The sequence below is a fragment of the Mus caroli genome, chromosome 13 (assembly GCF_900094665.2).
Source record: "Mus caroli chromosome 13, CAROLI_EIJ_v1.1, whole genome shotgun sequence".
Lineage (NCBI taxonomy): Eukaryota > Metazoa > Chordata > Mammalia > Rodentia > Muridae > Mus > Mus caroli.
Window position 1 is genome coordinate 44,787,586 of NC_034582.1, and position 27,034 is coordinate 44,814,619.

The 27,034-nt window shown below is 38.1% G+C and overlaps 2 protein-coding genes across 3 annotated transcripts in view; one reads left to right on the forward strand and one right to left on the reverse strand.

The window, feature by feature from the left end:
* The window catches only part of Aspn (asporin), a 24,006-nt gene extending 12,534 nt beyond the window's left edge, over window positions 1–11,472 (forward strand). The window contains exons 4-8 of the mRNA XM_021179812.1: window positions 777–990; window positions 2,324–2,434; window positions 7,352–7,445; window positions 7,663–7,801; window positions 10,328–11,472. Of these exons, the coding sequence (XP_021035471.1) occupies window positions 777–990; window positions 2,324–2,434; window positions 7,352–7,445; window positions 7,663–7,801; window positions 10,328–10,525 (756 nt within the window). The 3' untranslated portion in view covers window positions 10,526–11,472. The remainder of the gene's footprint in view (window positions 1–776; window positions 991–2,323; window positions 2,435–7,351; window positions 7,446–7,662; window positions 7,802–10,327) is intronic.
* Window positions 1–27,034, reverse strand: part of Cenpp (centromere protein P) — a 177,131-nt gene that overhangs the window by 93,277 nt on the left and 56,820 nt on the right. Inside the window, exon 6 of one of the 2 annotated variants that reach the window (XM_021179816.2) lies at window positions 3,833–4,018. The exons of the other annotated variant lie outside the window; for it this stretch is intronic. Coding sequence (XP_021035475.1) covers window positions 3,854–4,018 — 165 coding nt within the window. The 3' untranslated portion in view covers window positions 3,833–3,853. The remainder of the gene's footprint in view (window positions 1–3,832; window positions 4,019–27,034) is intronic. 2 annotated transcript variants of the gene reach the window in all.

Sequence of the window (27,034 nt, forward strand, 5' to 3'; positions counted from 1 at the left end):
CCAGAGAGTGAGCCTGCGCGAGCCTGCTCTGGAGGAATGTGTGTGTGTGTGTGTGTGTGTGTGTGTGTGTGTGTGTGTGTGTGTTAAGGAGGAACAACTCTGAGCACACGCAGCAAGACATACTGACTCTGTTTAGAAACAAAAGGAAGAGCAGTGTAGGTAGAATTGATGAAATAATCTCTAGCTGCTATCTGACAGATTCAGATTCTTAGAGGAACGAAAATGTCCTGAAGATACTAAGAAACCTGTCACCACCCTTAGTAAGCAGAAATTATTTCTGCTCAATATAGCAGAGGGACAAGAAAGAAGTAAATTAATTTGCAATGTAAACCATTACTGTGAATTTATTAACAACCAATTCAAAGTTTACAAAGACTGTATCTTAACTAGTACCAGCCATTACAATATTGCACTTTTCTGATTCAATAATAAATATTTTAAAGCTGAAGTTGTAATTGGTATTGTTACCTAATATACAAATGATAGAAATTATATTGATTTCCCGACTAATTCTTGTAAAAACCAGTCACCAATCCATTCCCTTAAACCAGTGGTTCAGCCTTCCTAGTGCTGTGACCTTTCAATACAGTTCTTCCTATTGTAGTCACCAGCAACTACATTGATGCTACTTTGTAACTATAATTTTGCTACTGTTATAAATCATAATGTAAAAATCTGTGGAATTTCACTTTGTTAGGCAGACCCATGTGAAGGGGGTTATGACTCACAGGTTGAGAACCTCTGCCTAACAAAGTGTATTTTTCTGCTTTATCTAGGCTCTGATTCTGAACAACAACAAGCTAACAAAGATCCACCCAAAAACCTTTCTAACCACAAAGAAATTGAGAAGGCTATATTTATCCCACAACCAACTAAGTGAAATTCCACTTAATCTTCCCAAATCATTAGCAGAACTCAGAATTCATGATAATAAAGTTAAGAAGATACAAAAGGACACGTTCAAGGGAATGAACGCTTTACATGTTTTGGGTAAGTTTTCCCAAAGAATGGGACATCTTGAAATTGTAATTAATAGCCAAATTTAGGCTATTCATGTTCTAAGTAATTTCAAAAATTAATATTTGAACCTGTTAATCTATTAATAAACAAATTATATTTGAAAAATTATAGGATAGAAAGTTTTGTGATGTTCTCTCTTTTTCAACAATCTCCTGACACAGTTTGCTCTATTTTTAGAAACTGAACCCTAATTAATAAAACCTATGCTATTAAAGGTTGTATTTTAATGTATTGTATAAATTATTAAAACATGATGTACACAATTCTTTTATTATTTGGAATACAAACCTAATTTTGGCTATCTATTTTTAAATTAATATGAAGAATATTTTATTGTACAATTTGAATCTCACTATTTATTTGTTATGCCTGTCATGCAACTATGCAATTTCCCCATAACAGCCATTCAAACACCTAAGCACGGTTCATGTCCATACACTCACTTAATTCAACCAAATGCCTGCATTTATGAAACAGCTTGTTACTGACATTTCTTTTAAGTTAGATTTGTATTAATTATATAATTTATAATTGACATATACTATTTTAAAAATAAGAGGTAGGGCTAGGGAGATAGCCCAGTCAGTAAACTGTATAAGAACCTGAGTTTGATGTTCAGAATCCTCATTAAAATGTTGGACATGGTAGTGTATACCTGTAATCCCAGCACTGGAGAAGCAGAGATGGGCAGCTACCTATGGTTCAGTGGTCAGCTAGCCTAGCCTACTTGCGAACAAACAAAAACAAAACAACAACAACAACAACAACAACAAAAAACCAACCAAACCCTATCTTAATAAACAAACCAATCTAAGATAGTTATGTGTAATTACTTTATGTCAACTTAAAACACCATGAAAAAAATGGGAGAGCATCTCAGGAATGACATCCAAGAGTAACCTCTGACCTCCGTGAATGCGTGCACATGCACCCAAACTGTTTGAGAGGTAACAAAATGGCAAACACAAATACCCTTAATTATGTAAAAAGTTATTTTTTCCTGCTGCATTATTACTATAAATGGACCAAACCATCATGCTTATGGTACAGTGGAAAGCAATGTCATCAATTCAGTGGCTCAAAAGAAAGAAACAAGAAATAAAGACTTGCTATATATTCCAGTTTACAAAATTAAAAGCAGTGTTTTTCTGAGGTCTACAGAAAGAAGATACGCACAAGTAGGCATAATGAGTGGAAATATGAATACTGAAGAGCACACTTCTCCAATATTCTTCAGAGGTACTCTCTGTGGTGAGTTTCCATGATAACTGATTTGTGCTAAATCATGTCATTTCTTTTACAGAAATGAGTGCAAACCCTCTTGAGAACAACGGGATAGAACCAGGGGCATTTGAAGGGGTGACAGTATTCCATATCAGGATCGCTGAAGCAAAACTAACCTCAATTCCAAAAGGTTTGTATTTATTTTACTCAAAATATGGTGTTTAAAAAAACATCTTTTCCCTGTCTTGAAAAACAAACAAAAGGACAATCTTTCAATAAGTAAACATTGTTATATATTATCTGACATTAACTCTTTTTTTTTTTTTTTTTTGGTTTTTNGAGACAGGGTTTCTCTGTGTAGCCCTGGCTGTCCTGGAACTCACTTTGTAGACCAGGCTGGTCTCGAACTCAGAAATCCGCCTGCCTCTGCCTCCCGAGTGCTGGGATTAAAGGCGTGCGCCACCACGCCCGGCGACATTAACTCTTAATATGTAAAATGCTACAGTATACACTGTCAGAACTATCTACAATCAGAAGTCCCAGGGCCAGCGTATCTGAACAGTATGAAATTTAATACTTTTCCACATACAGAGAGGAGTACATAGTGATCTTTTTGACATTAAACCATAATCTTTTTTTCCCAGTAAGAATAAACACTAAAAAGCAATGATATTTCTATTTTCCTTCGTTTTTTCTGACATTTTTTCTTCTAAACCTCTATAGAGGTGGAAAATTCTGTAAACAGCAGAGTAGATTGAATGGGGAAAGAACCTTATCACTAGCTGTGCTGCTACAGCTGAGGGGGACAGAGACTGTGAGGCCAGATGGGGGCAGCACTGGCTTTGGCAAGAAGAATATGTCAGTCTCAAAGAGCTGAGACATCTTCCCAGGAGTATAGTGAAGATTAGCATGCTAATACAGTGAAAGGCTTGAAGACTGTGTGGCACATAGTACATATCAACAACCTTACTAAAAGGAGCCCAGAACCTTCAGTCCTGAATCACAGGACTGAAGCAGGCACTCCAAGGAAAAATGTTCCTTCACTGTGCTAGATTGTCTTACGTCTGAACTTGTTACCTGGTGTTTTCTGTGTTGATGACTATCTGGATCAGAAACAACCCACATCAATATCATTTGTTTCAATATCAGTATCTACCAATAAAAACAGCAACCTGTCCCTTTCTACTACTCTGATTCAAAGTGAACAAAGCAAAGAGTACAAGATAGTGAATATGATATTTTAAATACAAATGAATTTATGTGGAGCTGGAAAGATGGCTCAGCAGCACTCAGAGCACTGGCTGCTCTTTCAGAGGACCCAGGTTTAATTCTTAGCTGCCCACAAGACTGATCACAACCCCATTCTGACTTCCCGAGATAGAAATACATGCAGGCAAAACCTATAGATATAAAATTAAATTAAAAAATTAAATTATCAAGGGATTTGTACTGGCTGGTTTTGTGTGTCAACTTGACACAAGCTGGAGTTATCACAGAGAAAGGAGGAAATGCCTCTATGAGATCCAGCTGTAAGGCATTTTCTCAATTAGTGATCACAGGTGGGAGGGCACTGTGGGTGGTGCTATACCTGGGCTGGTAGTCCTGGGTTCTATAAGAAAGCAAGCTGAGCAAGGCAGGGGAAGCAAGCCAATAAGCAGCATCCCTCCATGGCCTCTGCATCAGCTCCTGCCTCCAGGTTCCTTGTTTGGTCATGTTTGTTGGTTGTCTCTTGGAGGCCTGCTCTTTCCTGAGAAGAAATGGAGAGGGAGTGGGTCTGGGGGTGAGAGGAGGTGAGGGGGGAGTGGAGAGAAGGGAAACTTTGGTCAGAATGTATTATGTAAGAGAAGAATCTATTTCAAGAGAGAGAGAGAATGTAAAATCCTAAGTGAGGATCCATGGCTTCAGAATGGCCATTATAACTGTATAGAAATTCACTGAAATATGTAAAGTTTGGAACCAACTGTTTATTTGAATGATCACCGCTATCTAGTTATGTCATGTTCCTATTTGCATGTTCATTGCAATTAAATAATTTTACTTAATATTTAAAAATTAAATTATCTTTTCACTTCTTCGAAAGATCTATAAAGTAAAAATGGGAAGATCATTTCACCCCCAGGAAAGAACTAGTTTAATTCATATCTACACATATAAATTACCTTTAGAATTGAAGTGGTTGTTTAACTACTAGAAACCCAAAATTTTGTAATTTTTATAGCAGTGACAAAAAATATTCTACCCAGTAGGTCAAACGTACACAGATCCTTGCATGTAAGGTGTCACAGAGCACAGAGAAGCCAGAGAAGGAAAGGAGTGAAGGTGGGGGGTGGGGACAAAGGAGGATTCGATGGGTAGAAAGAGCAGCCTAGCCTGGCAGGATGGGTGATATCAGTATGTGTGACCATTCTTCCTCTCCTAAATATGCTCTAATTACAATTTCCTTTAGAGATCAAAGCATATTATTCTAATTTAATTTTCAGGATTCTTTCAGAGCTTAAGAAAGTATGTCTTTACAAAGACACCAGAATCAAATGTTTCAACTATTCTGTCACTATCTCTCTGACATTCAAAAACTCTTTTAAAGTTATGCACTAAGATGTGACGGTCTGCATGCCAAATTCTATTAGTAGTACAGCTTTCAGCTGGGCGGAATGTCAAGACATCCCAGGAGGTCTTATGAGGAAGAAAGTGGAGAAGGTCTTCCTTCCTGTTTGTGTGGGAAATTCTACTGCATAGTCCCATGTGGGTGGGGAGTGGTTTGTGGTGGGAATAGATCTTCCTATACAAAAGCATGTTACTATTTGATAGCAGCAGATGGGCTTTTGCTAGGTTCCCATCCTGCATACACCTCTGCTCACGCCTATCTCAGAGGCTCTGGCCCGTTCTGTTCTCTGGTCACTCACCTCCCCACTGAGTTTGCTCTTCTGCAACTTCTACAGACTAGGCTGACACAGGACACTATCTAGTAATTCCATGTAATGAACTGTCTGTTCCAAGAGAATATTAAGTCTTCTGCTCACGCCTATCTCAGAGGCTCTGGCCCATTCTGTTCTCTGGTCACTCACCTCCCTCGTGTCCTTAAGTTCACTAAGCTCCCCACTGAGTTTGCTCTTCTACAACTTCTACAGACTAGGCTGACACAGGACACTATCTAGTAATTCCATGTAATGAACTGTCTGTTCCAAGAGAATATTAAGTCTTTGGTGACAGACACTTTGTCTTAAAACAGAAAGTATCATATAGTCATTGTAGAAATATAATTAAGTTCAAACAGAATTCAAGTAATTAGAATTCTGTTAATTTAGAAAAATCATTTTTCTGCTCTCAAGATGGTTTACTTTTATATTCAAATTAAATCCAGAATAAGTTTAGCTGTAAAGCCTACTGTAACAGTAATATATTTCAATTTCATTCACCAGTTTCTACCATTGATATGGCAAGGAAACGTTTCAGGAAAAGTAGAGAACAGGAAGCTTTTCCAGCAAGATAACAAGAATCACAGGTTGACAAACAATACATTGAAAAATGACAACCACAGTGAGTCCCCTGGTCAGCTTCTTTCATGCCAGCTACAAATGCAGAGGGTTAGGATCTGGTCACACAGTGTGAAAAGAAGAACAAATGCTCATGGACTGACCACCATGCTAGGGCACTGCAGCTGAACTTCTCAGATAAGAGTAAGTGCTGCAATGGACTAGGCATCTCAACAGTAAAACTCTGAATACTGGTATTGTTAAGAAACAAATGGCTGAATAGGTAATCGTAGGTGTTGTATGTATTTGCCTGAAAGAATCAAGCTTGTCTACTACTTGTTCTATAAAAATAATGTCACAAAGTAAATAATCACAGAAAATTACCTAGAAAATTCCAGCTAATGAATCCATAAAGAAAGATAATATGATCAAATCACCAAAGCTAAGTACAACAGTACGAATGCACTGCTAGCTATTCTGGAAACTAAGGAAGGAGTCTGCTTTGCAACCAGTAATTTGTGGCCAAACTTGGAACCCTAGGTGGACACCATCTCAAATATATTTCCAATTCTTAGTAAAGACCAGCCAGATCAAGGCAACAAGCCACCAATGCCTAATGCATCAAATGAAGGATGACCTACTCCAGCTGGATCTGAAGGCCAAGTCACAGAAGAAAGAAAGACTGCAGGGTTCTGATAAACAGTATCACCTGGAAGCTGCTAGCCAGGTTTAAAAGATTCCAATCCAATTAGTCACTCAAACAAATCAATAGAAAGGGAAGGAAATGCAAGGAATATATTATTTAAATTTCTGGTGTGTGTTTGTATGTAGAGTAGTATATTATTTGTTTTTAACATTTTTTATTTTATGTGCATTAAGAATTTACAAGCATCCATGTCTGTGTGAGGGTGACAGAATCCCTGGATCTGAAGTTGCAGACAATTGTGAGCTGCCATGTGGGTGCTGGGAATTGAACCTGGGTCCTCTAGAAGAGCAGCAGTGCTCATAAAAACGGAGCCATCTCTCAAGTCTTACTTGAGCCTGCTACTTAGCTTCAATCTCAGTCCTTGGGTTGTGTGCTTCTGAGACAGGGTCTCCTGTGATATCCAGGCAGTCCCTGAATTTGCAACCTTCTCACCTCAGCTCTCAAGTGCTGAGGACATAGGTGTGTGCTATCACATCCAAGGAAAAAACACTTAAAACAATGGGAGACAACTTAGGAGAACTGAGGAAAAGAATGATAAAGGGTCGCTGGCAATTTTGCAGAATAAGGTGGTTATGTAAACACTAAACAAAATATGATCTAATCAGACACCTAGTGAAGTATTCAAGGTAAAATTTCATCATGCAGTAGATTTCAGCTAAACTCCTGCCAGAAAGTGACTGTATAAGCAAGGAAAGGAGGGAGGGAGGGAGGGAGATGAAGTGGAAACTTGAGGCTACTTGTTGAAGCAGGGCAACAGTTTGGTGGTTCATGGAATACTTTCTACTTTTGACTATGCCTGAAAACTTCTATAATGAACAGATTTTTAAAAGGAAAGTGTTTACAATACCTGCCTAATTTCACAATCTGAAACTTGGGAAGCAGTCACTGAAGCCTGGCCTTACTTTGCCTAACACACTTTTCTTTTTAGGCCTACCGCCAACTTTGCTGGAGCTTCATTTAGATTTTAATAAGATTTCAACGGTGGAACTTGAAGATCTGAAACGGTACAAGGAACTGCAAAGGTAAATGTTCTCACAGTCTTCACAGAATCATGGTAGCATTAATGAAGTAGCACTAATAAGAGAATGCACAGAGATCTTCTTAACAAAGTGTAAAGGACAAAAAAACCAGAGAGGACCACTATTATCTCTGCCTATGCTAAAAGGCTTGCATCCTACAAAGGGGGTTTTAGCAAACTCTTCTCAAATCTAACCATAATATATTTTATATCATCTATAGGCTGGGTCTTGGAAACAACAGAATCACAGATATTGAAAATGGAACTTTTGCTAATATACCACGTGTGAGAGAGATACACTTGGAACACAATAAACTAAAAAAGATCCCTTCAGGATTGCAGGAGTTGAAATACCTCCAGGTAAAACATTGTGCTTGTGTTTGGTAGATATGGGCACTTTAGTTCGTAAAGAACATACTAGTCTATCTCAAGCAATGATCCAGCAAGCAACAACAAAACTTTAAACATGATGACTCCAATGTGTGGGTAGGGGAGCATGAGGAGAACACTTTCTACAGATACCACTCAAGAAAAAGAAGACCCTCTCCATCTACACTTTTACCTACTGAAACTGCTGAGGTCACTGTAACAAGCTGTTTATTAAGGAAACCTCAAGTTGTTGAAGTTTCTCAAGCAGGACTAGCCATGATACTAAGTAGAATCATGCGTCTTTTGTTCTAGAAACATTCTACAAGGCAAAGCAAGAGGGTTAGGATCCAGGTGCTAGGTATTGGGTATACAGCTTTAAACAGTCACAGCAGAGAATGAAATTAACTGAAAAATCACTATTCGGAGCATGTGTTAGTTTTATTTAATTGTTGTAATAAGACCACAAATAAGGGAACTTATAAAAGAAAGAGTTAATTGTATTTATAGGGCCACAGGGTAGGACCATAATGCCTATGATGGCAGGGTGAAACCCATAGCAACAGGTGGCTGGAGTGGCAACCAGAGGCTCATATTCTGATCAACAAGCAGAGGGCAGAGTACACTGGGAATGGTGGGAATCTGAAAGCCTTCACCCAGTAACACACCCCCTGCAGTGCAAGTTCCTATCACCTAATCTTCCCCAAGTAGCTGCACCACTAGGGACCAACTATTCAAACATATGAGTCTATGGGGGCCATGCTCACACCACTACAGAGCATAAGAAGCTCCTATACAGCGACAGATGTAGTTCAGAGTTATGATGCGTACATAGAATGTGTGAAGCAAAAGGCTGAATTCTCAGAACCCTCATACTCTAAGAAGCGCACATTTTGTCATTTCTTGCTGGCAGAAGTCACCCAAACTAAAGATGCTACTTTGCACATAATCCTGTAACTTTTAGTTTCCCTAGGTTCCCATCTACGGCTCTCAGATGAAAAATCCTTATTTCACTTCAATCCAGTTTTGCCGTGGCCTTTCCTTATTTTGCAAAGACTTTTCTCTCAAGTAGCAAAGCAAAACAACCAAGTATTGAGGACTATTTGTACTACATTTTTTTCTTTCTTGTTCTTTGAGATAGGATCTCATTACGTAGTCCAGATTGGTCTTAAAACCACTAAGCAGTACAGACATTTTAAAATCACATAATCCTCCTGCCTCATTCAATCTTTTGAATGCCAAGATCACAGGTGTGTATCACTATGCCCAGATTTTTCTCCTGTCTTTTAAGTTTCATTCACTGCACTCTGGAGACTCAAGCTGCTAAAAATAGACTATGCGTAGGCGTGGATCTTCGACTTTGACATTTCTGTAGCCATGAACACAGCCCAGTTTCCCCCCTCAAGTCATGCCTATCCTCACCCCAATTTCCACATCTACAACTCTGTACTACAACCTAGCATTTCATAATAGACACAATTTTAATTAATGGACAAAAGAACACAAATCCCAAGTTTATAATAAGTATCTGCAAAGTAAACAAATTCAGGCCTACCTTGTTTTTACCCTCATTGAGCTTGCTATGACAGTGAGCAGTCAGAGAAATAAACTATCTTTCACAATATCCTAAGACTGATATAGAAAAGAATGAAGGAACAGTTCAAGACCAAACATAAACATTTTAGTCAACATCTGTCTATATTACTCACGAACAGACTCAGATCAATCTTGGCAACTGAAAGCAGATTACATAAGTAATAGGAATAAATAGCTTTACCAGAAAAAGGCACATAAATATGGCATAGTAGTGATTACATGTGTAAGGTGAGGGAAGCAGAGGAGAATAGCAAAGTAGCTAAGATGACCAGGCTATGTATTCTGGATGGCGACAGAGTTCTATGTGACAAAGTTCTCCCCAAACACTTTGAATAGCACCTAAGCTTGACTTGTTACAAGTATTTAACATATATAAATGAATATATTTATCTTATGGGAAAATACTTTCATATCGATATAAAGAAAACAGATGAAGCTAAAGTGTTGTGGTGTATGCCTTTGATCCCAGCTGTTAGGAGGCAGAGGCAGGTTGATCTCTGAGTTTGAGGCTAGCCTGGTCTACAGATCGAATTTCAGGGCAGCCAGGGCTATACAGAGAAACTCTGCCTCAACCTCCCCAAAACAAATAAGCAAACAAATAAGAAAAACAACTGAATAAAACCATAAATCATAAACATATGCTGACTATATCCAAGAATAGTGGTTTATATCTGCAATCCCAGGTACTAGTCAGGAGGCTGAAGCCAGAAGATCCAAAGTTTAAGGCTCGTTTTATAAAGTAGCAGGATTTTGTCTGAAATAAAAATAATAAAGATCAGAAGTGTAGTTCAGTGGGAGAGTATTTCTTTATCATGCATGAGGCCCATGTTCAAGATAAAACAACCCCAACTATTATTTAAAAACACATTTCTTTTTATATTAACTGGGCATTTAAAATTTATTCTTTTTATTTATCTACAACAGATAATCTTCCTTCATTATAACTCAATTGCAAAAGTGGGAGTGAATGACTTCTGTCCAACAGTGCCAAAGATGAAGAAATCTTTATACAGTGCAATAAGTTTATTCAACAACCCAATGAAGTACTGGGAAATACAACCTGCAACATTTCGTTGTGTTCTTGGCAGAATGAGTGTTCAGCTTGGGAATGTTGGAAAATAATTCATGACATCCATTAAATATAAAATTCAAAAATGTATACATTTGGAATACTTGAACTGTCCTAGTAATGGTATTATACACATAAGCAAAATTCTATTCTATATGGTCAATGACAAAAAATTTCAACAGAATTTTGCCGAATTATTGATGCTCAGAATAAATTTCTATCGCAGTGTCCTTCCGCACATGAATGATTCTTGCGTAAATCTTTTGCTTGAACATTCTTTTTTTTTTTTTTTTTTGGCAAAAAAAGATATTTAGTATTTAACCCTTCATTATCAAGTCAGTCAAACAGAATTGTACTGTAAACAGAATGCTTGACTTAGTAACATTTCTGTCATATCTTTGCTGTTAGAAAAACAAAACTGGCAAGAACAGCATTTTGAAGAGTACATATATTTTTAGTAGTTTTTTAAAAAACTTGGACAGTACTGTAATGTTTCCAATAATGTTGGAATGCATATAGTTTGACAGAATCAAAATTCTCAACTCATAATAAAGCTTCAAGTATTCACAGATAATATCCATCAGAGTTGGGTTTGGAGCTATAACACATGAATATCTTTTTTTTTAAATTATTAACTGGCTATAAAATTGTAAAAAAATATAACGACTGCTAATATAAAATCTATAATGTGCATTTTATGATCAGTTATATAAGCTCTGAAGAACACAGTAACTGTTAGGTTACATAGTGTCATTACTTCAACTTGGAATATTTCAGGATATCCCTTTGGAACAGTATGGACGGCAATCAATTTTATATCAACTTATCTCTTCAAATATGCACATTGGGTAATCCCTGGAAACATAGCTAAGGTGACAAAAACTGAAAACTGAACAAAAATTAATAGTACTTTCATGTGTTTTTTTTAAACTGATATTCATTATGAATTAAGTAAAAAGTGACAATAAGGAAAACATTAAATACTGGTTTTCAATAAAAATGTGTGCTCTGGTTTAATTTGTTTCCCCCAATCAGGAACATACTCTTTCTCTTTCTTTAGAAAATGTTTTAGGGTTTTATTGCTGTGAAGAGACATCATAACCATGACAACTCTTATAAAGGAAAACACTTTAATAAAAGGATTTATTTATTTATTTATTATATATAAGTACACTGTACCTGTCTTCAGACACACCAGAAGAGGGCATAAGATCTCATCACAGATGGTTGTGAGCCACCATGTGGTTGTTGGGATTTGAACTCAGGACCTCTGGAAGAACAGTCAGTGCTCTTAACTGCTGAGCCATCTCTCCAGCCCCATAAAAACAAACAAACAAACAAACAAACAAACAAACCCCAAAACCAAAAAACTTAATTGGAGCTGACTTCCAGTTCAGAGGTTTAGTCTGTTATCATCATGTAGGAAGCATAGCAGCATGCAGGCAGACATGTGCTGAAGAAGGAGCTGAGAGCTGTATACCTTGATCCTCAGGCAGCATAAGGAGACTGTGTCACTGAACTTACACTTAGCTTGAGCATAGGAAACTTCAAAGCCTGTCCCACAGAGACACACTTCCTTCAACAAGGCCGCACCTTTTAAGAGTGCCACTCCCTGTGGGCCAAGTAGTCAAACACATGTGTGTGTGTGTGTGTGTGTGTGTGTGTGTGTGTGTGTGTGAGGTGGGGGCATTCCTATTCCAACACCACAGAAAACTAACTTATTTTAATAAACAAAGGCACTGGAGTCCTTAAAACTAGTGTTCCAGATGGTTAAGAGCTACCATGTGGGTGCTGAGAACCAAACTTGGATCCTCTGGAAGAGCTGCCAGTGCTCTTAACCACTGAATCATCTTTCCAGATCCTTATATTTATTTTAAACTACCTAAAAATGTAGACTTCAATTTTTTATTTATTTTTTTTTTTTGTGGAAGAAAACCAATATTATAGGTATGTAATAAAAAGGAGTGGAAGTCGAACACCAAAGTGAATGGGTAAATAAGATCTTCGCCTTCAAGGCAAGTTACTCAACTTCAGCACCACTGGTATTCTCTGGGGGCGGGGGGAGGGGGGTGGCGGCACGTTGGGGACTGCTATGCACACTGCACAATGCTTCAGCTCTCTCGTCTCTACTCCCACAAATAATAACATCCTCTGTGACAACAGAATCTCAGCTGGCTGAGAGCAGCTGCTTTATAGGAAATGTAATTGACAATTAAAATGGTACAACTTAAGAAACCTAGACTAATACTGCTGCTTTGTAAAAAGTATGGAGAGGAACACGGTGAGATCCAAATAACAAAGGCTTATCACTAGTATAAATGGTACAGAAATAGGAGTGCGGGACTTTGAGTAGGATATACAGTCTCATTTATAGTCTGGAGCAGGCTACCCCCTTAGGGTCTGCATCTTCACTTGCACACAAGACAGAGGTGACAGCAGAAACCAGTGAAGTTGCTGTGATTACTAAAAAAAAAGTGTATGTGAAATATTTTTTCTTTTTTGTAAGGTTTATTTTATGCATGTGAGTACACTGTCGCTGTCTTCAGACATACCATAAGAGGGCATCAGATGCCATTACAGATGGTTGTGAGCCACCATGTGGTTGCTGGGAATTGAACTCAGGACCTCTGGAAGAGCAGTCAGTGCTCTTAACCTCTGAGCCATCTCTTCAGCTCCTGTGAAACACTGCAAATCATAAATGTTCATACAACATAAACATGTATTATTGAACTGTGGGCCGATGAGAAAACTAAAAATGACGAGAAAAATTTAAAGATAGGAATTCCTTAAAAGTAAAATACTATAAAGGCAATTATTTTAAAATTAAAGGTTTAATGAATTTATTTTTATCTTTACTTAGATGTATGTGTTGGTGCCTTGTGTTAAAGGTACCTATGGAGTGCAGAAGACCATGTCAGATCCCCTGAAACTAAAGTTATAGGCAGTTGTTATCTGCTCAAAATGGGTGCTAAGAACTGAATTTCAGCCCTCTGGAAGAGGCCCTAGCACTCTTAACCACTGAGTTATATTTCAAGCCCTTCCAAAATTAAAACATTTTAATATTCCAGCTATTTCAATTAAATATTTTTCTATAATATAATTCAAGCAGTAATATACTGCACTAATAAGAACATATATAAAAGTAAAATATTTTATGATGTTGGAAAAATGCAAGTCTAGTTAGTAATTAAAATATGGTTAACACCAAGATCAGAGTCATATCAACAGGTAAGTCTATAGTGAAAGCTGTAGAGTTTAAAGAGCTAGCAATCTTTTTCTAAAGAGAAAAGACGAAAGAAAAAATGAAATAGTGAAAATGATTCCTGAATCCTTGCAGTTAACTTGGTGCAGTTAATGTTTTGTTTCCTGCTTCACAATTGTTAGTAATTTTGGTTTAAGTACGTGAAAACAAATTATTAATACAGTCTTAAGCTGCCAGAACTGCACTAAAGTTTTCTGCCATAAACACATTTTAATGGTAAATATAAACTGTTGCCCCCTTGAGATCCATCACAGACGGAAACAAGTGCATTACTACACAAGACTAAGGAAGGTGAAGGGGCAGTGATCCAGGGCACTCTCTGCTTGTACAGGCAGGCACAGCCCCGAAATGAAAACTTTCAGTTTCAATGCAGGGATGTTGTTCGCTTTGCCTTTTTACTGAGAATTTATAACAGAAGCAAAGTAAATGAAACAATATAATTCCATGTACTTCTCATAGTTTTAACAATTAAACCATTCATAACTAAAAATTTGTACACACTAATTCTTACTATTTTACTAAATCTGAAAAGAATATGTACGTATAATCCAATCATTTAAAATGCATAATTCAATGGTCTTCACAATATTTTGAGTTCTGCAACTACCACTATAACTTTAAAAAAATTTTTTTAAAGATTTATTTAATGTATATGAGTACACTGTAGCTGTCTTCAGACACACCAGAAGAGGGCAACGGATCCCATCACAGATGGTTGTGAGCCACCATATAGTTGCTGGGATTTGAACTCAGGGCCACTGGAAGGAAGATCAGTCAGTGCTCTTAACTGCTGAGCCATCTCTCCAGCCCCCCACAACTGCCACTACAAATCAATGGTGGAACATTCTTATCATTCCCAACACAAACCATGTACCTACTTATTTATATACTACTGTCCTTCTTCTCTGGCAGATTTACTTTTTCCCTGTGTATAGCCTGAATCTCTACATTTAATATGAGCAGAATAATATGGTGGCTGATTCTTCCACTTAACAGGTTTTTTTGAGGCTTATCCACCAGAAGTCCATTGTTTCTATTGTCAATCAATATTTAATTGAAAACACATAAAATATTCATCGATTTACTGGTTCCTGGGCAATTGTGCCATTTCCAGTTTTTGACTATTATAAAAAGTGCTGCTATGAAAACTTGTATACAAATCTCCAGGTAAGCAGAATGTTAGTGTACTATGTAAGGATTATCCTTGAATTATTCAAATTCTGATTTATCTGCCCCTCGCCCCCCCCCCCGTCTGACTGCAACTCAAACACGGCATTGTAATGCCTGATCTATGTATCTTCTGTCTGAATGTTGTGTAACACTGCTCCCATTTATTCTCTGTCAATAAAAGCTGGTCAGCCAATGGCTGAGCAGAAGAGAGAATAAGGTGGGACTTTGGATCCTAGATGGGGGGGGGGGGGGGGAGAAGCGAGAGTGAGAGCAAGAGAAAGAGCAAGTGTATTAGATGTGAGGAGAGGATCCAGGTGCCACCATGAGAACACTTCAGGAGCACAGAGAGCCAGACCAGTACTAAAATGCTAGTATCTCAGGAATTTTGGCTGGGAGGTAGCCAAATTAGCTTTGAGGAATAGAATATATTAAAACTGCTTAAGTACTGTGCCATGAAGCTATTAAATAACTCCTATAGTCTTTGTCTTACTTATCTGGGAGCTAGCTGGAATAGAGGTAACAGATGCATGCCTTCATGCATCCAGGAGCATTTAACCTAGTGTCCTTCTGAGGAGAAGCTGGACTGTGTTCCTGGTGGAGGTGCCGCTTATGTCCCACACTGCTTACATACCAAGTTGGGTTACAGTGCACTGTGTGAGGTAAGGTTTCACAGTCAAACCCGAGTTTGTACAGAGGCAGCATCAGGCTAACTTGAGATGGATCCGTATTATTATTACATACAGCAGTTCATTATTTACTTACTGCTCTACACAGTACACCTAGGGCCTCGCCTATCTTAGGTAAGTTCTCCATCCCGATGTACACATACCCATTTCCATTTTAGTGTTTTGTTTTGAAAAGTATTTCACTAAGTTGCCCAGGGCTGGCTTAGAACTCATTTTGTAGGTAAGCTTGGCTTCAAATTTAGTTTATAATAATGTTTATTATCCAATGCAGATTCGTGTCTTCCTCTGAGTTAAAGGTTTTGTCTGCCAAGAAATGCTGACAAGAGCAGCATGTTGTCCAAGTTGTAGTGCAGTGTAACTCTGCAATTTGAGTTGGGGATGGACATGACTTGAGATAGAGACCAGACTGTGCTTGGTCTCTAGCTCTATCAACCTACTCTGTTTTCGGAGAGTACTCAAAGTCCACTTGAACAAACATCCTATGGCAATGCCCCCTCCCCTAGCAAGAGCCAGTCAGGTACATATAGAAAGACAACAGCAAGGTCAAGGTACATATAGAAAACCTAAGACATCCTGCAGAGAATAGATTACCTAGCCATTCGGTTTGTCAGGTGGTTTTTGGTCTCCGTGTTTCACTCTTGCAGATTAAGCCAGAAATGGAGCTTTAAAAATATTATCTTGCTGACTCATATGCTGTAACCACAATAAATACCCTGCAGCCCTAGACCTGAGGCTCTCACTTCTGACCTACTGCTATGTTCATAATAAAGACCCTTATGTGTTTGTATTGGAATTGGCTCCTCAGTGGTCTTTGGGGGTCACTGAGACTTGGGCATAACACGCTCATACCTGTAGAGGTGTTAAAGCCCAGATTCACACCAGAACATAGGATAGTTCTTTGAACTTGGACTTAGTCCCTCAAACTTCCTGCCTTAGTCTCCTGAGTAGCTAGGATTATAGCAACATTGTCAGCAAAATATACTCAATTTCTTTTTATTGCTGGATAGTATTTCACGGTATATATCTTAGTGTACTTATCTTTTATAATGTTAAGGATCACTTGAGCTTGTACTTCTGGGGATAAAACTCAGACACATGAATGCAAGCAAGGAAAGTACCACAGCTACATCCCAGGCTTGTTTTTTCATTATTATGAAGCAGCTGTGCAAAATTTTGGGGGGCAAATGTATTTATTTCCATATTTACCCAAGAGCAGAAAGCTGGCTTATACGATATTTAGTGCCAAAAGTTTTGTACAATTGCAATAATTTACATCCTTACCAATAATGTTTAAAAGATTCCTTCCTTCCACAACCTTATCTATAATTGGTAGCTAGTCCTTTTAATTGTATCCTGTCTACTGGGGAGCTAGTACAATTTTCTTGTGGTTTTAATTTGCATTTCTCTAAAGACCAAAGACATTAAATATTTTTCATATGTTGGCTGGTCAAGTGGATAGCTTACTTTCTCAAGTCCTTCTTTCACATACTTTAAAAAGTATGCTTTCCTTGAAAGTGACTTACTTATAAGAGTGATAAAATACAGATATAGATCTGCTAAGCATTATGAACGTACTGCCCTAAATCTATGGCTTTGATTTGATTTCTTATGTTACATATTTATTTACTTAATTTCTATTTTATACGTGTGCATTTTTTGCCTGCATGCATGTATGTGCAGTACCTGTGTGCCTGGTACAAGAGTAGCCCCGAAGAGGGCAAAAATGCCCTGAACTTACAGTTACAGACAGCTGTTAGCTGGCACATGGGCTGAGACTTGAGACCAGGTGCTCTCTAGATGTGGAACTGCTTTGTTTTAATTTTTTTAAAATATGAATAGTATTTTTAAAACATCACTAATATACATTCATTACAAAAAGAGTTTTCTTATGAAACTTTCACAGATGTTCATCATGTAATGAATAGTATCTTATGAACAAAGTTCTTATCTATAATGATGTCCACTGACTGAAAATGGAAATACAACATACCCAAACTTATGGGTGCAATGAAGGCAGGGTTTTTTTTTTTAAAGATTTATTTATTTATTTATTTTATGTATATGAATACACCATTGCTCTCTTCAGACATGTCAGTAGAGGGCATCGGATTCCATTACGGATGGTCGTGAGCCACCATGTGGTTGCTGAGAATTGAACTCAGGACCTCTGGAAGAGCAGCCACTGCTCTTAACCACTGAGCCATCTCTCCAGCCCCTTGAAAGCATTTCTAAGAGGCAAATTCATATATTAATAATTTAATGAAACACTTGAAAGCTCCAGAAAACAAACAAAACAATAGCCAAAAATGTAAATGAGAACAAATTACCAAGCTTAGGGATAGAAATCAATGATCAAACCCACCACCAATCAGAAATGCAGAGTTGGTTCTTCGGGAAAAATCAACAAGACTGATGAACTCTTATCCAAATTAATGAAAAGAGACAGAGGGAAGATGCACATTAGTGAATCCGTGCCAATGAAAAGGAAAGCCTTCCCTTCCCACGGCAACCAAACACTCCTGAGTGTACATGCTAGAAATCTGTGTGCGGCCAAGTTAGAAAGTCTAAAAAAAATGTATGAAGTTCTTGACTACCAAAGCTTAATCAAGATGAAACAATTTAAAAAGACTCATGACCTCAGTGAAATAGAAACACAAAATTAAAAAATCATCTAACCAAAAATCCCCATGGCCAGATGGATTCACTGAAGGATTCTACTAGACCCTCAGAGAGTTAATACCAATATTTCTTAAATTAATGAGGAAAATAGAAACTGAGGGAAGATTTTCTAATTCTTTTTTTGAAGCTACTACTATTACCCTGATTTTTAAAAAACCCAAAAAGACAACAACAACAAAAAAGAAAAATATAGAGCAATTTCCCTTATGAACATTGATGCAAATACTCTCAATAAAATATTTGCAAACCAAATCTAAGAATACATTAAAAAGATTATTCACCATGACCATATAGGCTTCATTCAGAAATGCAGGGATTGTTCAATATATGAACACTGATAAATGTAATCTACCGAATAAACAGACTAAAAGACAAGAGCACATGATTACCTCATTAGATGTAGAAAGGCCTTTGAAAAAATCCATCCTTTCATGTTAAAACAGAGAGGGAATAAATGGGATACAACTCAAAAAAGGAAAAAAAAAAAAAAGAAGCAGCAAGTTATAGCAACCCACAGCAACTTAATTGGGAGAGAATTCAAAGAATTTCCACTAAAATCCAAAATGAGACAAGGATGTGCACTCTCTCCATACCTATTCAGTAAAGTACTTGAAATCTTAGCTATATCATTGAGAGAACTGAAGATCAAGTGAAAGATGAGAGGAAGAAGTCAGTCTATTTATATGCAGATGATATGATCTTATATATTCCTAAAAATTCCATGAAGAAATTTCTACAGCTGACAAAAGTTTCAGCAAAGTATCAGGATACAGAAAACGCAATAGCCTTTCTTTATATAAATGAAAAATAGATTGAGAACTAAGTGGGGAAACAACACCTTTCACAATGTCCTCAATAAAAACATATGTGTGTATCCTGAGCACCAGGACTAAAGGCATGTGCTACAGAGCCTTGCCAATTCTCCATTCTCAAACAACATATCTATCACATCAAAAATTAATTCCTGAAGTTGGAAAGATGGTTCAGCGGTTAAACACATTCTTTCAGAGGTTATGAGTTCAACTCCCAGCAACTACATGGTTGTTCACAACCATGTGTAATGGGATCTGATGCCTTCTTCTGGTGTGTCTGAAGAGATGACACTGTACTCACATACATAAAATAAATAAATGTTAAAAAATTAATTTCTTAATATTGGGCTCGCTGTGGTGGTATATACCTTTAATCGTAGCCAGGAGGCAAAGGCAGGCAGATCTTTGTGAGTTCAAGTCGCCTGCTCTACAAAGCAAGTTACAGGAAAGTCAGGGTTGTTACATGGAGAAACTCTTGTTTGGAAAAAAACAAAATTAATTAATTAATTAATTAATTAATATAATCAAACCCAGTAACTGCTCAAAGTTCCAACTATTTAAACTATGTGTCAATACTTAAGTTGTGTGTATGTGGTGAGTGTGTGCGTGCGTGAGCGTGCATTGCATGCAGAGATATGCACGCAGATTTTGGATGCCTTGCTCTATCACTCTCTGCTCTATTTTCTCATTGAACGTGGAGGTAGACTAGTAATCGGCAAGCCTCAGCCATCCTCCTGTCTCTAGCCACATAACATTAACAGGCAAGCCCACAGGTAGACCTTTTTATGTCTGTGCTAGGGACTCAAATTCAAGTCCTCGTGTTCCTGCAACAAGTGCCTACCATCATCATCTCTCCAGCCCCTGTTTTTGTTGTTTAATTTTAATGTTATACTGTTGACATTGGCCTTAGTCTCCTCAGCTCTGAGATTACAGGTGATGCCAACATAGATACTCAGCATTTTTTTTTAAACCTATGCATTTCCCATTTATCTTTTCTTCCCTTCTTCAGTACTTATGTGAGAGAAAATATTTTTCCGATGTATTTCTCACAGTCTATTTTTGCTAATTGTATACCAATAGCATCCTTCAATCTACTCTTCCGTCTTCTGTGTTTTCTATGTCTTATGTTTCCTGTAAACAAGAAGCTCAATCTGTACCACTTAAAACAAAACTTTTTTTGTTTGTTTTTTGTTTTTTCGAGACAGGGTTTCTCCATATAGCTCTGGCTGTTCTGGAACTCACTTTGTAGACCAGGTTGGCCTCGAACTCAGAAATCTGCCTGCCTCTGCCTCCCGAATGCTGGGATTAAAGGCATGCACCACCACGCCCGGCAAAGCAAACCTTTTAATAAAGGTTATTATTCAAAAGAAATGGTGTAAAGATGATGTGAGTGTCACTAGCAGCAGAGGACACTGCCCCATACTGCTGTGTCAAGCAAGAGCCCACCCTAAGGCTTGGCCAGGATCTGGATTTATACTGCAGAAAAGGGTAGCAGGATGAAGCAAAGTTGGGGTTTAAGAAGGAAAAATACAACACCCACGTTTTATTTAAGCATGGAATGTGTGTGTGGGTGTCTCAATAATTACATATACAACTTTGCAGTTGAAATGCAAAAAAGGCATAATTTATCATATCAAAGGTTAATCAAAAATTTTAAAAATTAAGTGAGAAATATGAGCTGGTTTATTTATTTTTATCTTAATCAATTTCTAGCTGGGCCACTTGGGAGGTATAGGCAGAAAGATAAGAGTTCAAAATCATTTTGGCTACACAGGAATTTTGACGTGAGCCAGGGGTAACAAAACACCCCTGTGGTCTCCCTTCCCCCACCTGCTTGAACCTGCTTGCTCAAGGGTGGAGTTTCCTGCTCATTCGTGCTGCCACGCCCACTGCTAGACCCTGTCAGCTTTGCTGCTTGGAGGCACACACGTGTTCGTCCTGCTACTGGATCCCGAGTTACTTGGCGGGAAATTGGGTTCCCTCCCCCTTCCTTTATAACTGAATGTTGGAATTAAAAAGGGGGCTTTGAACATGAAATCGTCTTGGCCCCATTCTTTCTTCCGCCCCATCTAGATTCCTCTCTTTTCAGCTCGAACTGCCATTCTCAGTTNAACCGTTCGTGTTGTGGACTGCGGGCAGGCCGCAACACACCCCATCCTTTTTTTTTTTTTTTTTCCTTTAAGGCATTCATTACACATTGTTTAGGTTTGTAAAGAAAGGAGCGCTGATAGGGTCAAACTCAAAGGACCTGTAAGCCTTTGGCCCCATATATGGCTTACCAACTGTTTTAAGAATCTTGTCTTATATACTGCTTAGAAAAGGAATTGGTATTTCTATGAAGGCAAGCTTTATAGCAGTTTCAATCTTGTGCGTTGTACTGAAATTCTTGAACCTTAGTCAGTAAGAAATGTAAATCTTGGGGGTCCTCTTATTTTTTTCAGTCACTCTACTCTGTTCCCATTAAATATATTATAGCTTAACAATGTTTACAACTAAAAGCACCATATAATTGATATGTAGACTAAGAAGAGATCACTACTATCACAGGAGGTTTCTTTCTGGTCAGTAGCACTTCAAAGGGTTCTTTATTGTTTGGATATATTTTTGTTGAATTTTTATGTAAACATACTCACACTTAATACTATATATAAACACTGGATCCCAATCTCTGATTCATGCAAAAGACACTATTGTTTCGGGAAATACTAAAAAATGAAATCCACCAACTCTCAGAGGGACTAGGCCAAGCTCCCGTGCTCCTGCCACTGCCAACAACTCTCTCCTATGCCAGGCCATCTCACTCTCTAGGCCAGCCAACTCGCCAGCCCTGCTAGGCTCATGGCTCCCACCAGGCCATCTCTCAGATGCTCCCTCACCCCCAAGTACCTCTCACTTTCACATAACACTCCATGCACCACTGGCTAGTCATTGCAACACCTAATTACCCAGCAGAATTAAGACTCTTAATGCTTAATTAGCCAATCAGATTTATGTATCAATAATAACACATATTACAAGATGCCAATAATTTCAGAGCCAAATGATAATGATAAAGCTTTAACGCAATTATTCTAACCTTTTGATAACACCAGTCAACCTCCATTCTGGTTCTCTCTCTCCTCCTTAAACCTCTCTCCTCCTTAAACCTCTCTCCCTGTCTCAACTCTGTGCTCTGCCTCCCTTCTTTTTCTCTGCCAAATCACCAGCTCTAGCCTTTATTTTATAAATTAAAGTGGGAAGAAGGTTTACAGGAAATCACCTCAGTGCTGACTCATTCCTTGTTTGAAACCCCTCTCAGGAGAATGGAATTAACATCAAATATAATTAGCCTCAGGGCTATCCATAACACACTGTAGTCTAGACCCTGAGCTCTACTCACCTTCTATCTAAATTTCTGACTCACAAACAAGGCAAGATGTCATTGAATTTCTTGTATAAGAAATTTAAATAATAAAAATTTATAAGTTGTTTCAACACCAGACCACATGATTGCTTAAGCTTGTTCTCTAGATTGATTTAATGACCAAAAGGGCAGCTTCCCAACTCAGGAAGTCCCTGCCATGTTCTACTGCAAGTAGGTTCCCTAGTACCCATCCCACTAATGATACACTCTGCTAGCCACTTAAAGATACTGATACCAAAGCAAAATGTAGTAATTCTTTAATTTACTTGGAGGAAAAATGGTATTTCCATCTACTGTACAAGATTAAAGACAACTATATATAGTTATTCTAATTGCCAGTCAAAATTCTAGTATGCAGTGGAAAGAGACTAATGAGGACCCCTAACTGAGAAGCTATACATAGTTGACGACATCTAGGAAAGAGTCCGTTGGAAGGATGTGCATCATCCCAGTATGATAACTACACTGCACTAGATGGTGTCACACCCAATGAATATGGAGAGCACAAGTTGGAGTGGGTAGGTTATTTATTGGAGAAGAGAGAGGGTTGAGGGGGAGCACAAAGTTGCCAAGAGGGGTGTAAAGAGGTGGAGTGGACATGGGGGTGTTAAGGTAAAAGGTTGGGAGTGAATGATTCAATACATTGTATGAAATTCTCAAAAAACAACAAAAGGTGGTTTTATATAAAGTAATAAGGGGGAAAAAAAGGTTGGAGAAGAAAATGTGTGACTCTGAGACCAGTCAATGCCTTCCTGAGAATAAGTGGATATAGTAACAAAACACGGGAGGCCAGAAGATCTTCAAAGTTACTTTGCAAAGTACTTCCCTACATGTCCATTCTGGGAGTGAAGGAAGGACGAGCACTTAGGTTAGAAGTTGTTGGGTTTTCCTAATAACCACAGTACCTGTTACAAGTTCTCAGATTCATGCTTGGGGAATTTGTCTTCCCATGTTTAGGGTGTAGTGATCTTAGATCCAAGAATTTTAACAAGAAGCTCTACTTTAGAGTTACTAAAGGAGCTAGACTGTCTGCTTTAGGAGGCTTTAATTTGAAGAATTCCAAGTTTCTTCTGCTTTATGTAAGAGAGTATGAGACTGGGATGGGGGGAACTGTTTACAGAAAAAGTAAATGTTGAAGGAAAAAAAAAGCTTATGAAAGAGTTTGTTTCTCAGTGAATACAAAGTAAGTGGTGAGCCTTGTTTGCCTAGGAAACTGTGGTACTCAGTGTGTGGGCTAGTACTACAGCTATCCAACGGGGCCCATCTGAAAGAGCTCACTTACTAGATACTGTATCTCCTCTGCAAGCATGGCTCCAAGCCAGTGAAGTACGTGTAATCCCAGCTAGCAGGGAGACCATGGCCAGAGAATTGCTTATATTACAGGGTTTGAAGCTAGTCTAGACAACATGGCAAAATTTTTGTTTTTAAAACAAACAAAATAAATAGTACGATTCCATTTACAGCACTGGAAGGAGGGTCCATCCAAGTACAGGTCTACCAAGATGCTGGTACTGGCTAGCCCTCTGTCTTAGTTAGGGTTTTTATTTTGGTGAAGACACACCATGACCAAGGCAACTGTTACAAAGGCAAATATTTCATTGGGGCTGGCTTACATTTCAGAGGTTCAGTCCATTATCATCATGGTGGAAAGCATGGCAATTGTGCAGGCACACGTGGTGCTGGAGAAGGAGCCAAGAGTTCTACACCTTGATCTGACGACAGCCAGGAGGAGACCATCTTTAAACACTGGGGAGAGCATGAGCACTGGATGACTCAAAGCTCACCCCCACAGTGACTCACGTCCTCTAACAAGGGCACAATTCCTAATAGTTAATAAGTGCTACTCCCTGTGGGCCAAGTATTCATACATCTGAGTCTATGGGGGCCATACCTATTCAAACCACCACCCTCCAAGGATACCTCCTGTTCTTCATCTGTATGCAGGGCTGTTGCCATGTTAGTCCCTCTCTTCTGACACTGACTTGGCTTACTCCCACACAATATTTATTAACATCTAAAATTCTGTTATCTAAAACAGTATTGCATCCTTTCTTCCTTGTTTGTGTGTTTGTTTTTTAAAGCAGTTTTAGGTTCATTGCAAAACTGAGCTGATGAAGGTACAGACCTTCCCAGATCCCTCTCTTTGCAAAGAGCTTCTTTTCTTTCTGGTGTTTTTCAGTGTCCCAGGTCCATTTTACACTTTCCTTGTCCCAGTTCTTCTAGATCAGTCATTTCCCCTATGCACAGCCCTGGTTCCTTTTCATTTAGAATGGTGTTTAAATCCAAGATCTGGTTGCCAGCTCATTTCTACAAGGATATAATTAATTACATGTCCTGGAAGCTTCAAAGCAAGGCTATGTACACATGTATTCTAACCTGTGTATATACACATGTCTATTCGTGTAGCATTCATCTAAACCTGAGTTCTTATTACTGTGTCACACTCTAATCCATCAACCACTCGCACTGGTTTTCCCTTGCTTACCTTTAACATCCCATTTCATCAGTGCAGTGTTTGGCTCCCACCACCCACCATAGGGTAACTTCATTGCTCCACCCCGGCTCACAGACAGCAGGAGCAGAGCTGCCCGTCTGCACTTCTCTACCTTACTTATCTTTATCCTTTACCTTGATTTCTTCTCTGCTATACTCTGACCACTCAATAAACTTTTATTTTCTACTTATCTCCTCTATGACAATAAGATTCTCACTACTGAGTCCTCAATTTTAAACTATTTTACACAAAGTAGGTACTTAATTTTTTTAAAAGAGCTGAACAATGAACAAATAAATGAGAAAAATTACCTATTATATTAATTAGGCTGAACTAGGAGGCTTTCCCTAGCCAGGACTAGTATGTTGTTAAGCTTTGAGATGCCGTGTCTGTTTCAATAAAATCTTAACTCTACCATATAATTTAAACTTTTTTAAAACCAATTCATCTGACTTCTCTCCATTTGGTATAATGAAGTCACCTAAGAAATCAGTAATCAGAAACTCGCCTATCCTAACCATTACCTCTTTCATTTTTCAGTCACTGCCAAATGAAACATCATATACACTGCTAACCTGGTTTAAATTTTCTAGAAACACTTTTGTTTGGGGAACAGGGGTTCTTTGTGTAGGTCTGGTTGTCCTGTGGACCAGGCTGTTCTGGAACTCAAAGATCGGCTTGCCTCTACTATCCAAGCGCTGGGATTAAAGGTGTGCATCACCACTTCTGGTTCTAGACTTTCAAAAAATGTGCTCTAGTATTAGTGATATATTTTCTCACCTAATCTAGAAACAAGAACAACAGAATCACTATTTTAAGACCACAACATACAATTAATAAAGAATTATATTTAAAAATTAAGTGGCTGATTTTTAACTTAATCTTTTAAAAGAACTATAAGGGGACTAAAACAATGCTTGAGAAAAACATACAGATTTGTTCTTCTCCCGAGTGTGAAAGCCTGAGGTTTAAGAACAAAGGAAGTAATAGGAAACATATGGAAAAGATCGGTAACTAAATGGAATTTTGGCCCAAGTGCAGTCTGCCACATTTCACATACCAATGTCTCGAGTAATAGACTAGATGTTTACAATGTTGCCAAAGCACCGTTGAAATACTATATACTTTTCCCAAATCTGAAACATTAAAATAAATCCTCTAGGTTACTTATAAAGTCTAATAGAAAACACTGTTTTGAAGAACCAAAACGAACTTCTCAAGCTTGAAAGAATGTCTTTCCAAAGAACTCAACAGCTGATGCCAAGAGACACAGCTAACTCTGTTTAACTATGAAAACATTAGCACAAAAATTTAGCCTTGCAGTAAGCAGGCTTTTCAGCTGCAACTCTTAAGGAGGGCTCATTCAGCAAATGAAGAAAGTTTCTAAATACATACAATAAAAGGTAGAAGAAGTGACTGAGCAGCAGAGGCTTTTATTCGATCCCACTTAAAGACAAAGTGGACTATAAAATTATTTTGTGTACTGAGCGGAAAGGCAAGGCACTAGCATACATAGCTGAGGGAATTCATTTCTCTTTAAAAGTTATTAGTAGTCTTTATAAGTGGGAAAGTTGTGCCTTTAATGTGTGAAACCAATGCACTCTATTGCATTCTCAAAGTAAACTAGATGTGAAATGCTGTATGTTTCCATTTCTGATTCTTAGTCAAGAATCAAAGGGAAGAACTGATGTGAATACAAGCCTCTGTCAACCCAGGAACCGGATACAATTTTGAATTCCACCTTAAATTGCTGAGACACTGGGCTCCAGGTCACAGTGGACTTTAATCTGAAGAATTCTTTGGCATAAAAATGAAAATAAAAACAGTAATCAGTACATGTTGTTTCATTTAGTCTTGTTTGCCTTTCATATTAGAGAAAATTCTTGCCACACCTCAAACCAAAATTAAGGAGAAAAGAAAGAAGCTAGCCACATAAATCTGACCAAGAGCACAAACATCTTACTTTGAATCCACAAAATTCTGTATAATGAAAAGAAGTACAAAATTTTAATTCAACCCAAGTGTTTTCCAAGCAGATTGTATTTACTTAAATTGC